Here is a 15386-nt window from a genome sequence, read left to right as displayed (position 1 = left end):
CTGCCGATTGGTCTCCGCCTCGGCCTCGGAAGTGCGGCTGAAGAGCCCGGGGTTTGCTTCCGGGTCGTGCGGCTCGGGCCCGGTCCTGGGCGCGGAGGCTGCTGGGAGGTGGGAGTCGTCATGGTATCTGTGTGACCTGCGGAGGCTGTCGCGTTAGACCTTGGTCGACGTGTGCCGCCGGAGGGTAGCAGGTTGTCTCTCCCGTGCGGGTGGGGCGGGGAAGGCCGGCTGCGGCCGGAGTCGGTGGTAGCGAGCCGGGCGTGGGCGCAGGGGCCGCGGCGGGCGGCGGCGGGCGGCGGCGGGCGGCGGCGGTAGCGCCCAGCGAGTCCCCGGCCGGCCGCGGAGCGCGCAGCGTGAAGGCAGTAGGCGGGCGGCGGTAGCGGGGTCCACACCCCTCCCTCCCCCGAGCCCCCTGCGAGCCGGGCCTCGGGTGAAGAGCCAGCGAGCCTCTGGTAACAGCCCGAAGGCGAGCCCCCGGGAGGCGGGAGTGTGCGGGAGGCGGCGGCGCCCCCAGCGGCAGGAAACCCGGGTTCTCTCGGCGTAGATTTAAAAAATCGAGGGACGTACACCCAGTGCCCGCCCCCGGGTCCCCGCACCTGGCTTTTCGGACGCTTAACGGGACTTGAGTAGCCACGTCTGCTAGGCTCCCCTCTTGGCAGCCCCAAACCAAAAGTAACGGAAGGGGTCCCTGAGTTTTGTTTGTCGGAATCCTTGGTGATGACTTTCGTGAGCATCGTCACCTACAAAAGTCTGCTTTGTATTCTAATCGTCGCTATAGAAGAAAGTTGGACCGACAGAAGGTGGTTGGAGAATCCTGCCCGTGTAACTGTCCTTAAAGTCTAGCATACTTTACTCCGGGACACTCCGTAACCTTGTCGGTGATCTTAAAGCAACCTGGTTTGGTAGTTAGTAGCCTATTTTCTGTTGTATGAGGTTAAGTGCAAACCTTAGGGCATCTGGTGGACCAGGGTTAAGCTGAGATTTTTTTTTTAAAAGATCTTATTTATTTATTCATGATAGAGAGAGAGAGGGAGAGGCAGAGACACAGGCAGAGGGAGAAGCAGGCTCCATGCAGGGAGCCCGACGCGGGACTCGATCCCGGGTCTCCAGGATCACGCCCTGGGCCAAAGGCAGGCGCTAAACCGCTGAGCCACCTGGGCTGCCCATAAGCTGAGAATTCTTAAAACTACGTGTTGACAGTACTAAATTTTGCAAAGCTTTGACATTTCAATTCTTTTTTTTTTTTTTTTTTTGACATTTCAATTCTAATAATAATCCTGTGGGGGACATTGCCCATTCCTCAGAACTTGGAGCTGGATGACTTGCCCAGGGCCACAGATACAGAAGGAGAACAGGAACACCAACTCACATCTTCATGAGAGAATTTTTTGCCCTAAATAAGAGTTGCCTAAGACTCTAATACCTCTCAGGGTATTCCTTATATATCCTGACCTTCAGTATGTGTTTTCTTGAGAACTTTTGTTTGAGATTATTGATTTTGGAGAATGAATTCTGGAAATTATTTCACAAGGATGAATATTATTAATATCTTATGAAATGAGAATATATCATATTAGAAATAACTTGATACAGTTTTTCTTTAAAGCATAAAAGATGACGACAGCAGCTAGGCCAACTTTTGAACCTGCAAGAGGTGGGAGAGGAAAAGGAGAAGGTGATTTGAGCCAACTCTCAAAGCAGTATTCAAGTAGAGACCTACCTTCTCATACAAAGATAAAATATAGGTAATGAAGACTTTTTATTTTCTTGTTCAGAAAACAAGACTAAATCTGTTGAATGGCATGCTCGTGAGATTCTAGCGTGTTTGGGGTATATCACTAAATCTATTTTCATAGGGATAGAATGCAATAGGGTGTTTAACATTAAAACTGTGCTCTGATTATTAAAACACTACCATGTACTACTTATGCAGAAATCCCTATTAATTGGGAATTTCCATATGTAGATGGCTCAATAGCAGTGACCTCAGGGCCCATACACTATCAGCACTACTCAAAGTGAGGTGAAAAGTGTCAGACTAATGAACCCTTAGTTGATGTACTAACAAAAAGTAAAGACATTTTAATTACTCCCCAGCCTTATGGGAAAATATGTGACTCAGTTTGGGCTTTCTTAAACATTGGAAACATTACAAGAATGCCTGTTAGTAACCTCAGATTAGGGTAATGATCTCATTTAGTTCCTTGAACTTGAGGACAAAGTGGCTTTTTGCGAACTGTCTTCCCCTGCTACAGCCATGTATCTTTTTAGTAATATTTTCACCAATTTGTTTCTGCTTTAGACAAACTACTCAGGATGCCCCTGAAGAGGTTCGCAACCGTGACTTCAGGAGGGAGCTGGAAGAGAGAGAGAGAGCTGCTGCAAGAGAAAAAAACAGAGACCGTCCAACAAGAGGTACCAACACTGCCCCCAGACATTTGTCATCATGAAATTATGTTGACAATGGTTTTTCTTTCATGGCTAATTGGAACTAATTAATATTTTTTGTTTGCTTTAAAATGTTGGCGTAAACAATATAAAGTATTGTTTGCTTTAAGATTGGTAACAATTTCTTAAGTGATTAGATTAGAGTTGACTCCAGTTCCATGTCTTTGTGCTTCCATAGCAGAAGGAACAGGATGATCTGGGGATATCTGGCAGTTCTTGTTTCAGTTTACATAAAGGTTTTTGTCTTAAGATTTATTTGAGAGAGAGCACATGTGCATGAGCAGGTGGGAAGGGCAGAGGGAGAGATAACCTCAAGCAGGTGGGCCTCAATCCCAGGACCCCAAGATCATGATCTGAGCCAAAATCAACAGTCAGATGCTCTACAGACTGAGCCACGTAGGCACTCCTAAAGGTTTTGACTGTTTACAGCAACCAGACTTTTTAAGGCTTCGTGTTTTCTCTATGTGAGGGTCTCCTGTTTTTGTCACTGGCTTTTGGAAAGCATCTAGGGGCATAAGTTATAATGTCTTTTTTGTATTTTCAACATATGTAAACTATTCCCTAAATTCCCTGAGAGAGACTACAGTTCCCATATTAAAATCAATACTTTCATTAATTCATTCAACAAATGGCATGTGACCAAGAGCACATGCCAGGCACTGTGGTCCCTGTCCATGCTATCTTGATACTTATAATCTAAGCTCTTTATGCCCACAGATCCGTAAAGTGTTAAAAGAAACAGAGTGTTTATTTTAGTAAGCTAAATGATGTTTGTTTTTCCCAGAACATACAACCTCCTCGTCGGTGTCAAAGAAGCCTCGGTTAGACCAGATTCCTGCTGCCAACCTTGATGCAGATGATCCTCTAACAGATGTATGTTTTATTTCCTCCATTGATTTCCACATAGTAATTCATTTATTATGTTTTCTGAAATGCTTGTTTTACTTTTTGGCTTTAAGAAGTGGCCTATATTTGTTTTTACATACTGTTACTCAAATGTAGTCCTGACTTCAATGTAAAGCCTTATGGTTGATTTTTAAACAAAAAAAGTAGTATTACTCACAATAGTAATTAAACTTTCAGAGCAAGTTTGATTTTTGGAAAACCAAAAAAGAAAGTAGTCTATTAAAAGGATAAGCTTCCCCCAAAAATAATTCTCCATACTAAACCCTGGAGTTTGACCATGTTCTATACCTCCATAGGGCATTCTTCATTCTAGGGTCTCTATCAGTATTAGAACCCCAAGAATTGAACTCAGAGGCCTTTCCACAGTAGGTACCAAAGGTGTCCCCTCTAGATGTGCTATTCAACTTAATGGCTTTGGCTTTTTTTATAAAGGGACGTGATCTAGGTGAAAGCGTTTTTAGGATTAGTGTTTCAGTTAACATTCAATTAAAATTCAGTGGCCCTAAGTCTGTAATCAACTTGCAGTTTTGTACAGTCGAAAAACATGAGTGGCCTTTCATGGGTCACATCTAATTTTTTTTAATTTATTTTTTATTGGTGTTCAATTTGCCAACATACAGAATAACACCCTGTGCTCATCCCATTTAGTGCCCCCCTCAGTGCCCGTCACCCAGTCACCCCCACCCCCCGCCCACCTCCCTTTCCACCACCCCTTGTTCGTTTCCCAGAGTTAGGAGTCCCTCATGTTCTGTCTCCCTTTCTGATGTTTCCCACCCATTTCCTCTCCCCTCCCCTTTATTCTCTTTCACTATTTTTTATATTCCCCAAATGAATGAGACCATATAATGTTTGTCCTCCGATTGACTTATTTCACTCAGCATAATACCCTCCAGTTCCATCCACATCAAAGCAAATGGTGGGTATTTGTCGTTTCTAATGGCTGAGGAATATTCCATTGTATACATAGACCACATCTTCTTTATCCATTCATCTTTCGATGGACACCGAGGCTCCTTCCACAGTTTGGCTATTGTGGACATTGCTGCTAGAAACATCGGGGTGCAGGTGTCCCGGCCTTTCACTGCATCTGTATCTTTGGGGTAAATCCTCAGCAGTGCAATTGCTGGGTCGTAGGGCAGATCTATTTTTAACTCTTTGAGGAACCTCCACACAGTTTTCCAGAGTGGCTGCACCAGTTCACATTCCCACCAACAGTGCAAGAGGGTTCCCCTTTCTCTACATCCTCTCCAACATTTGTGGTTTCCTGCCTTGTTAATTTTCCCCATTCTCACTGGTGTGAGGTGGTATCTCATTGTGGTTTTGATTCGTATTTCCCTGATGGCAAGTGATGTGGAGCATGGTCACATCTAATTAAATACACATATCAGCAATTAATTCCATAGTTGACAGATTGAGTTAAATAATGAACTCGGTAATTAAATAAAGAGAACCTAATTTTAAATGGGATTTAATAATCATTTGTTTGAAATTATTCTGAGAGTGTAGCACAATTTTTTGTACTTTTGATTATCCTTCTAGCTTAAAAGTTGTTTTAAGCTAGTAAAACTATTTGACTCTTGGGGTGACACTGTGTACATATGTATTGTGTGTATCAGTGTAAAGTATTCCTTGTCTGATTTTACAAATATTTTCATATGTAAATTCCCTTTTGACCATGTAAATTTGAAGGATACTTTGTTACACTTTTTGCTGTTACAATCTCTCAAGCATATCAGGGACATTTTAGTAAGTGTTATGTAAGCTTGTTTGTGGGGTTTCATTTTATGTTTTGGTTGATTGTTGATTTTAATCATATTTAGGTGCACTTATCTTTCTCAATAGGAAAATTAATCCTGCCCCAAAGATTTGATAAGTAATTTTTATGGGAAAAATAATGAATAACGTACAGTTTCTCATGGACTGTCATTCTTTTTTAGGAGGAAGACGAGGATGAAGATTTTGAAGAGGAGAGTGATGATGATGACACTGCAGCTCTTCTTGCAGAACTAGAAAAAATTAAAAAAGAAAGAGCTGAAGAGCAGGCCAGGAAGGTAAAAGCAAAATATTAAAATTTTCATCTTCTCATCTATACTAAACTAGGAATATTCTTTAAGTAATACCATCTTATGTTAGAAGTCATCCTTGCCATGTGTAAATATTAAAGCACCTATAGATCTAGAAACCCGATTATTTTTGCAACATCCTAACTTTCCTTGTTATGTTAGAAATTCTCTCCAAATAGTTCAGGCATGCCTCATGATACTCATCAATTTTTTTTTCATTCACTTGTTCATTTTTTCAACAGACATTTAGTCATTGTCCACTAAGTGGCAGAAGAATTAAAGATGAATACGATACAATCATGGTCTACAAAGAACCCATGGATAGAATGAAGCCATCTTTATCTCTTTGTCTCCTGCTTCCAGCCTTCTTTCCAGGCATTTGTTGATGCAGTCTGTCAATAGATTTTATATAACCTAGGGCAATTTACCTAACTTCTCTGGGTCTCCATAGTCTCTCCATGTATATAATGGAAGAAAAAAATGTCTGTCTCATAAAGAGTTACAAGGATTACATAGAATCCACAGTATACCTTTAAACTTCAGATGAATTTGCCATAGTAGTAACAATAAGAGATGAAACAGGTGAGCAAGAGCAGGTCAGAAAAGTAGAGGTTCATTAGCCAATGCTAAAGGAGTTTGGACTTTGTCTTATTCTTTTTTTCTTTTTCTTTTTAAGATTTTTATTTATTCATGAGAGAGGCAGAGACAGGTAGAGGGAGAAGCAGGCTCCCTGCAGGAAGCCTGATACAGGACTTGATCCCAGGACCCCAAGATCATGACCGAGTGGAAGGTAGACAGCCCCTGAGCCACTGAGGTGCCCCTGGACTCTGTCTTGAAGGCCATGAAGAGCTAGTTGATTTTAGCAGGAGACAAGATTCTATATGCATTTTACTTTTTTATTATGAAATATTTCAGTAACGGAAAAATATAAATAATAAATTTAATAGTCATCTACTTGGATATGCATTTTAGAAGGATAACCCTGGCAGAAGTATAGAGGATTGGGAAAATTGAGGAAGCTGTTCCAATAATCCTCACATGCAATTAAGATAATTTTGCATAATAGAATTGGAATTGAGAGAAGTAAATAGATGCTGAGAGAGTTGTCAAGGAGGTAAAATTGACCAGATAAAGTGACTGGTTAGCTATGGCAGCAAAGATGACCCTCGGTTCCTGGGTAGATGTTGTTGACATTAACTAATACAGGGGATGGCAGAAGGATGCACATATTTAGGTGGAGAGAAAAGAGATGATGAGCTCTGTTTGGAACGTGTTGAATTTGACACATTATGAGATACTTAGATGGAGATGTCTGTCTCCACTTTCAATTGGAGTGAAATTGAAATTGGACAATTCAAACAGAAATTCAAACAGAACAGCTCAGCTTTTTTTTATGAGCTTCTGTGTAAATTTTCATTTGAACCAAGAATTACTCTGTTTAAAGAGGGGGGAAAGACTGACATTGGGTTCATGTGAGGAATCCAGAGTAGAAGATTGCTGGAATTCAAATTGGAAGAATATTTTATTTATTTATTTTTCAAAGAATTTATTTATCCATTCATGAGAGAAACAGAGAGAGAGGCAGAAACACAGGCAGAGGGAGAAGCAGGCTCCACGCAGGGAGCCCGATGTAGGACTCCATCCTGGGTCTCCAGGATCACACCCTGGGCTGACGTGGCGCCAAACCGCTGAGCCACCCAGGCTGCCCAAGAAGAATATTTTAAATACAATTTCCATCAAAGTTTGGCATTGGATAGCGTAATTCCCATAATAGCTTATAATTGTCATTTAATTTTTAAAAATCAAAGAATTATAAGAACTTTCCTGATAGTAGATATTACTTGCCCACCACTAGAGGGCAGTTGTATTCCATATTCTTTTGACTTGCCTAACAGCTCTGGATACATAGAGACAAGAAATATAGATGCATTTGGTTAACCCTTAAAAAGGATAAATATTTTAGACAGAAGGTCTTGGAATTTTGTAAGATTCCTCTACTCTCTTTGTACAAAAATATATTGGTGTTCGTAGGGGTTGAAGGACAGTTCTACTTTTGTTCCTATTTCCCTGGCTGGTTTTCTAGCGGCTGATTTTTGAAGTGTCCCAAAATAACATTTTCAAACCAGTTAGCCTGTGTCAGGGGCTAGGAAGCTTTCTGTAAAGGGCCAGATGGTAAATATTTCAGGATATTCCTAGCTTGCAGGCCGTGCAGTCTCTAGTGTGGCTCTTTAGTTCTGCTCACTGAAGTGTGGAAGCAGCTATAGACAATGCAGAAATGAATGAGTTTACTGTGTTCCAGTAAAATTTTGTTAACAACAATGGGGTGGTTTGGATTTCATCTGCAGGCTGATTATAGCTTGTGTTTGTGAACCATAATGTTTCTGGGACTTGAATATGGAAAGAGTTGGCACCTTTTTTTTCCAGTGGTTTACGTGGCAGCTAGCCAAGACTCTAAAGGAAGTAATATTCCAAATATAAAATGGCCAGAACTTTATTATATCACATACATTATTATAAGATGGATACGTTGTATGTTTGAGCTCTTTTTTTTTTTTTTTTTTTTTATTTATGATAGTCACAGAGAGAGAGAGAGAGAGAGAGAGGCAGAGACACAGGCAGAGGGAGAAGGCAGGCTCCATGCACCGGGAACCTGATGTGGGATTCGATCCGGGGTCTCCAGGATCCCGCCCTGGGCCAAAGGCCGGCGCCAAACCGCTGCGCCACCCAGGGATCCCTGAGCTCTTATTTTTTTTAGAATCTCAGAGAAATGTCTTTTCACTTTCAATATCAATATAATTTGCAAAAAAATACATTGTTTTTAGAAAGCTATCTGTTCTTAATCTGTGATGGAACACATGTGCCTGATTTTGTTTGCTTAAGGTCTGAGTAGTGACCTAAAGGAATTTACCTGTTTATTTCCCTGATCATTGCATCTTCTCACTTTCCAGTCATTTGGCCTCTTAAAAATGAAATCTGTTGTTCACATTTGGATATTAAAATGAAACATCATTAACCTGTATGGAAAATTTTAAACTTTCTTAGGCTCTGTTTTTTTTTTTCTTTGAGATTTACTTATTTGAGAGAGTCTGTCTGTGAGCAGGGGATGGAGAGAATCCCAAGCAGATTTCCCTCTGAGGGTGGGGCCTGATGCAGGGCTAGATTTCACTGCCCTGAGATCATGACCTGAGCTGAAATCAAGAGTCAGATGCTTAACCAACTTAGCTACGCAGATGCCCCTGTTAGGTTCGTTTTAAATTGGAAGTCCCTGGGTGGGGGGAGGTGCATGGGTGTCTCAGTCAGGTAAGCATCTACCTTCAACTCCGGTCATGAGGCTAGGGTCCTGGGATCAAGCCCCATGTCAGGCTCCTGGCTCAGTGGGAAGCCTGCTTCTCGCTCTCCCTGCTGCTTTGCGCACATGCGCTCTCTCTCTCAAATAAATAAAATCTTTAAAAAACATAAAGTGAAGGTTTCTTTTTCCTTGATCTATTAAGTCATCAGTTTTCCCCTTCCTAAAATACAATAAAGTGGGATTTATTTTTGGTTTAAGAGAGCATGAACAGGTAGATCTAGCAGTTGTTATGGCTAAGAATTGTAGGCATTTTATATTTCTAATTCTAAGAATGAATCTGAGGCTGATTTGAGTTTAAAGAAATTAATGGTAAATTAAAAGTAAAGAAAGACAAGCTCATAACTGATGAAGGATGAGAGGTATGAAAATGGAAAGTTAGTAACAAATCATAAGAACAAAATGGATAAACATGGGGTAGATTAGTAGAAATGCATGTTAACTGAATATAATATTTAACATGATAGTTTTAGCTACTTATGGGCTAATAATAACTTATCACTAGTCCTGGAAGTGCAAATTTACACTGTTAATAATTCAAAATAAAATTATTTTTAATCATAGTTCTATATAGCCCATCTTTAAAAATCAAATAGCTTTGCTAAATGTGTTTCTTTGATGTTTAACATATCCTTATGACTAGAATGTATTATTGATGGGCTCTTAAAATAAGCAATTAATTTTGTGTACTTCAAGAAAGAAAACATTTAAATAGGCATTCATAGAATTTCAGAGTCAGACTAATGAATGTAAACAAGCATGAACTATTTATTATAAGGCCAAATTATTTTGGTAAGTGAAACTTTTCTGGTATTTCTTATATCTTAAAAAACAAAACAATAAACAACCTACCTTGATGCTTATTCCTTCTCCATCATAAAATCCTAACAGTCTTTTAAAATTTGAGTTATGAAAGAAGATTGACCCCAGAACTAATGTAAGTAAATGAGTCCTCCTCTGTCATTGACAGGAACAAGAACAGAAAGCTGAGGAAGAAAGAATACGTATGGAAAACATTTTGAGTGGAAACCCTCTCCTTAATCTCACTGGTCCATCCCAGCCTCAGGCCAACTTCAAAGTTAAAAGAAGGTACTTTACACAACCCAGTTGGATGTATATTGCAAATTGTGCATTTTATGCCAAACTATTATGTAAAGCCTCTAAAAACCCCCTTTTTACTGATAATTCTTCTCCAGCAGATACAAGAATAATGGAAGAAGCAGAATGAAAGAAAATGTACTTACTTTCAGTAGATATTTATGATAACCAGCTCTGTGGCAGATACTGTCCTAAGCACTAGGGATGGAATAGTACCTTGAGCTCTTGGCCCTACAGAGCTTACGTTGTAGATGTATGTGTGAAGAGCCCCCAGGATCATATTCAGAGACTAGCAGGACGCAGAGGACTCCGTGTAGAGTTGTACTTGTGACTAACGTAGTAAAGATACAAAGATCCACGTAAGGGAGAAAGCTACTGGAGGAATCCATTTGCACACTTCCTTATGCTCTGTCCCTCCTATGAGCGGTTGCCCAGCACATTCTTTCCCTTAGGACTGAATTGTAGATTGGGGCAAGTCTGGGAGCCTTCCTGGCTATACCCCAGTTGTTTCTTCTCCTTTTTGTTGCCATAAATGCAAATACTACAGTGGATGATTACTAGTGGTTACTGATGAAAGAGCATAAAATCCATAAAACTGTGTAAACTATACTAAATTGGTCAGTTATTATTTAGAAGTATCTATGCTAATCAGGGTGCTGCCTCTTTGTTTTAGACCTGAAAACGTTAAATATTTATGTAATTAAGCCAATGTATTCCTGCTTTTTAACTCAAAGTTCCTATACAAGGGAAGTAATGAGAATGTTTGTGTTAGATAGGAATTACCCTTCCTGCTGTAATAAAGCAGGGTTACAACCTAGTAAGAATTACTTTATTCTTTTGGGTGTAATTGCTGTATTAGGTGATGTACATGTTCAGCATCTTTCTGGGTAATGACCAAGCTTTGCAGTTCACTTGTTCTTGTCTCCTGATACAGACATAGAAGACATTCTGTTTTCTTTTTCCTCTTTAGGTGGGATGATGATGTTGTTTTCAAGAACTGTGCAAAAGGTGTAGATGATCAGAAGAAAGACAAAAGATTTGTAAATGACACACTGCGATCTGAATTTCACAAAAAGTTCATGGAGAAATATATTAAATAGTACAGTTTTATGTGCTTAAAGACTGTAAGGTGTAAACGATCATTCTCACTTTGTTCTGTTTTTCTCTTTCCCCATCTAAATTGTGTATAGGCCTCCCTAATTTTAAGTTCCAAACTATCTTTTCCTTTATTGATAACTTTATTTGATGAGGACTTGGGAATTGGTTTAACCTAGTTTCCATCCTCTGAGTATTTCCAGTAATATGCTTTCCTTTTAATATGGGAAAGGGAATCTTCTTGTAATAAATATTTTCAAAACTCGAAATATCTAAATCTGTGCCCCCAACTTTTTTTGTTGAAATGTATACAGCTTACAAAACGTTGCACATTTTCTTTTGTGAATTGTATTTCTTTATGCATCGACTTCTTGTTTCTTTGGCATTGATTTAAGGTCAGTTAATTTGTGATACCTTCTCTGTGTTTTTGCCGATGGTGTTTTTAAGAGTGTGATGGAGGATGAAAGACATTCTATTTTGGCCTACATGTTGGTATGGAAGAGGATCATCGAGCTCTCAGCATCCTGAGTGCATGGAGCATCTTTCCCTTCCGCAAGCGCTCCTTTTTTTCCTCTTGGCCCAAAACTGCTCCGTAAGCATGCCCAGGGAACATGTGGCTCTCCTGCGTTCTCCTGGATACTCAACGGCCATGTGCCTTGAATGAGGTAGTTTGCCACTGGCACACTTGAGATGCAGAGCCTAGGGAAGTTTAACCTCAAACCAAAATAAAACTTTGGGAAATAGGATTTTGTTTGTTCGTTTGTTATCTTGGAGGATATATGTGTGGGAAGTGGGGCTGTCTCTATACAGCTGGGAAATGAAGCTTTTCTGAGCCCGGACTGGGATTGGAGGATGCCACTTTGGTAGGGAAATTGGGACCAGGAATTGAGCCACTTACAGAGACTTGATCATAGGATCCCTCAGTTGTAATGGTTACAGATAAAAGTTTTAAAGCAATAACATGCTGTTATCAGTGGCTCTTTAAGCCCTTCTCTCTAAGAGCTCATTCACTGCTCCATCATTTCCCAGTGGAAGCTGGGGCACAGGACATACGTAGCCTGAGTCAGGAGTAAAGCTGGACGTGGTGCCCAAGTCTTGACTCCGCATTCACATTATCTATTTTTTCCAGTTGATCCATTTACACAAAATTTTGAATCCTTCAATTAGTGTTTCTTAAAAGCCTTTAATAATATTTAAACCTAATCTTTAAAATATCTCCTTAGGGAACCTGGGTGGCTCAGTCAGTTAAGTGTCTGACTCTTGATCTCAGCTCAGGGTTTGATCTCAGGGTGGTGAATTGAAGCCTTGCATTGGGCCCATGCTGGGCACTAAGTTGATTGATTAAATGACCTTCAGCTTTACAATTAATAAGATGCTTCCACGTTCATTTTCAATTTTCTAAATAGTACCACTGTTCCATAGGATGAAGACCTGGGGCCTTCCAAGTGAAGGACAATGAAACAGGCCAAATCACTAGGTCACAGTTAATACATGATGGGACATGTACAAGTGCCTTTAAACTACATGAAAAGGTGCTTCCAGATGTGACATTATATTTCCAAAACTAGTGCTTGAGAGTCTGGGTAAGGTGTTGAGGAAAAGAGGCAGCAGCACTTAATCAGAATTTTTTCCTTTTTGGGATCTGAAAGGCCCACCACATACCCAGGGGCCTAGTGCAGGTGCACTTAACTTCAGGTTCCCTATTTGGTTCAGGGAGAATTGCAGTAAAGGTCATTACAGTGATTTCATTCTCTCTTTGCCTATGGTTTTCCCGTATAAAACAAGTTGTGTGGCCTGAGTCAGATTTGAGACCCATAAGGATCCAGTGTCAGCTCTCAGCTCTCACAGCAGGGAACAGCCTTCTTAGCTAAAACGCCTTGCAATCTTGAAAAACATCTTACTGAGAACTTTTATCTCTCTCTCTAAGGGCCCATGCTGAGTGCAAGGAGCCAGGGCTTTGAAGCCACACAGATCTGGATGTGAAGCCCAGCTCCAGCAACACCACTCCCTGTTCACCACTCCCTTCATTCTAAAACCCATCCTCCCAATTGCTAGGCTTTATAGTCTCTTTGTGTTCATTTGTCCCTTCTTTCCTCACCTACAAAGCGACAGCAATGAGACAATCACAGTGGAGTTGGTAGGAACTAATACCATAAGGTGTGCGTATCTGGCAGGCACGTAGTAGGGATTTCCTATGCGTTCCTTATACTGGCATATAGCAGGAGCCGGCTAATATTTAACAAAGTCTGTTGTTCCCGGTCTGTCGTTCTGTCCTAATTGTCTAGTTTTTAATCAAGAGATTCCCAGGGATCGCTGGGTGACTCAGCGGTTTAGCGCCTGCCTTTGGCCCAGGGTGTGATCCTGGGGTCCCAGGATGGAGTCCCATGTGAGGCTCCCTGCATGGAGCCTGCATTTCCCTCTGCCTGTCTATCTGTCTGTCTCTCATAAATAAATTAAAATCTTAAAAAAAAAGATTCCCTAACCCCTCAGAGCTTGGGTTGGGCAATAGATAACAGTAATTGTTTATGCTTGGTGGCTAGGATTAGAAACCCAGTAACAGAAACTAGTGAAATAGAGGTTTCTCTTAAGAATACTTAAAAAGGCACCTCCTCTGCCCTGCTCTAATTCTGCTTCTGTCAATTCATCTGTGCAGCCACTTCCTCTGCAAAACTAGATGTCTGCACCCGAGTACTAAGAGGTCATTCTTTCGCGCCTTTCGCTTCCCTGGATCAGTGTGCTTCCCTGCTGGGTCTGGAACTGGATACCAGAAGCACCAGGGAGCAGGGGGCCCCTTGGCCTGTCTGAGACACCTGCTCTGGGGGACCACTTCCATCCAACCACTCTGAGGAGCAAAGATGGAGGGACTCAAAGGGAGAGGAGCTCAGCGGGGCTCCTGCGGGCTGCCTGTGAAGCCAATCCCTCTTCTGGGGGCAAGGTCTGCGGCACATGGAAGACACAGGACCAGCCTTGGGATCGTCCTTCAACAGACACTGGGTGCCCTTGTGTCTGTGGTATTGTGGGGATGTGGTTCCCACACCTTTCTCTAAATCACATTCCTGCACAGGCCCCTACTACCTCCAAGCGATTGGAATATTTTTATATTGAAGTTTTTAGGTGTTTTTCCATTTTCCTGTTTGAAAATGTCCTGCTAGGCGCTGGCCTCGCTGTCAAGCACCATAGGAGGGGCACGGGGGTAGTGAGAAATCCGTGATGTTCACACCCTAAAGAGGCATCTGCCAGGTTCCCTCTCTCCAGGGAGACCTTGTCATCTCAGCACATTTTCAAGCGGCCTGCCTTTTGAGAAAGAGGCAGAGAAATGGTCCTTGAGGCCCCAGACTAATTAGAAGCAGCTTCCTGGGAGCTGGGCCATCTCTCCTGTGCCAGAGTCTGAGGAAGGAAGGAGGAGGAAGAAGTGGGACCTTCAATATTTGCTGGCTTCAGAATGTCATCCTGAGATTTCCTCAATGCCTTGAAAGTCTAACTCCTGATCCCCACGGGGCTATTTCCAGGGGGTGGGCTAAATAACTCCTGGGACTTAGTCACTCTCCTGAAGATTTGACTCCGAAGGAGCCACCTGGGGAGAAGAAGCTGGTGATTCGGAGAAAGAGGGTAAGACCAGTGGCCATGCTAGGGCAGGGGCCCTACAGATATGCAGTGCCTCGCTGCCCCCCTACTCCTGCCCCAGCCCAGAATTACAAGTCACCTCCCTGCTTAAACCCCCAACAATCACCATTTAGGATATGCAATGGGAAACAATCCCGTTCCTGACAGCCACATACTGTAAAACACGTATCCAGAAACAAGAAAGGTGCAGGGCCTCTTTGAAGAAAACTCTCATACTCTACTGTGGGGCATTAGACAGTGTCAATAACATGGAGAAATATCTATTCCCAGATGGGAAGATGCAGTAATCTAAAGCTGTCAGGTCTCCACATGAAAAAAACTCTCATAAAATTCCAGGAGGTCAGGATTTTAACATTTATTATTACTTTTATAATTTATAAAATTCCAGGTCAGGATTTTAGCATTTATTTTATTATTATTCTTAAGTGAAATACAGTTGACATAAGAGTTGGGATTTTTTTAAATGGCTGATCTGACCGAATTTTTTACTTTTCTGAACTTTTTCTATTAAAATAAATTTGTAAGAACATCCTGAAAAAAAGTCTGTCAAAGAATAGCAAGAGGGTTTTCTTCACCTGTTTTCTTTCTTTTCTTCACCCATTTTAAACAAGGTTATAAATGTACACAAATTAATGTGGTTCTGGCACCAGAAAAGATAGCTGGGAAAAAATGGAATGTAACGAAAAGTTCAGAAACAGATGCCAAGTACATAAAATAATCTCACATATAAGAAGATCTTTCAAAGGTAACGAAATAACGAAGAAGAAATTCTGTGAGGGAGAGAATGAACTGTTCAGTGAATGGTG

The 15386-nt window shown here is 41.3% G+C and overlaps 1 protein-coding gene across 6 annotated transcripts; it reads left to right on the top strand.

Moving 5' to 3' along the window:
* The first annotated feature begins 16 nt into the window (after positions 1–16).
* CWC15 (CWC15 spliceosome associated protein homolog) lies at positions 17–11702 on the top strand. Of its 6 annotated transcripts, none has more exons than XM_025993255.2 (7): positions 17–191; positions 1607–1745; positions 2303–2415; positions 3233–3321; positions 5292–5405; positions 9734–9852; positions 10832–11702. In XM_025993255.2, exons 2-7 carry the CDS (start codon positions 1615–1617, stop codon positions 10959–10961), a joined length of 696 nt encoding a protein of 231 aa, XP_025849040.2. In that variant the 5' UTR covers positions 17–191; positions 1607–1614; the 3' UTR covers positions 10962–11702. The 6 variants fall into 6 exon arrangements, 4 of the variants coding, with proteins under 4 accessions (XP_025849040.2, XP_025849042.2, XP_072582307.1 ...); XM_025993257.2 differs by having other exon boundaries at positions 22–108; XR_011995194.1 differs by having other exon boundaries at positions 53–191; positions 5660–9852.
* The last annotated feature ends 3684 nt before the right edge of the window (positions 11703–15386 follow it).

The sequence above is a fragment of the Vulpes vulpes genome, chromosome 11 (assembly GCF_048418805.1).
Source record: "Vulpes vulpes isolate BD-2025 chromosome 11, VulVul3, whole genome shotgun sequence".
Classification (NCBI taxonomy): domain Eukaryota; kingdom Metazoa; phylum Chordata; class Mammalia; order Carnivora; family Canidae; genus Vulpes; species Vulpes vulpes.
Note: the sequence above shows the minus strand (reverse complement) of the source record. Positions and strands in the feature narration are given on the sequence as shown.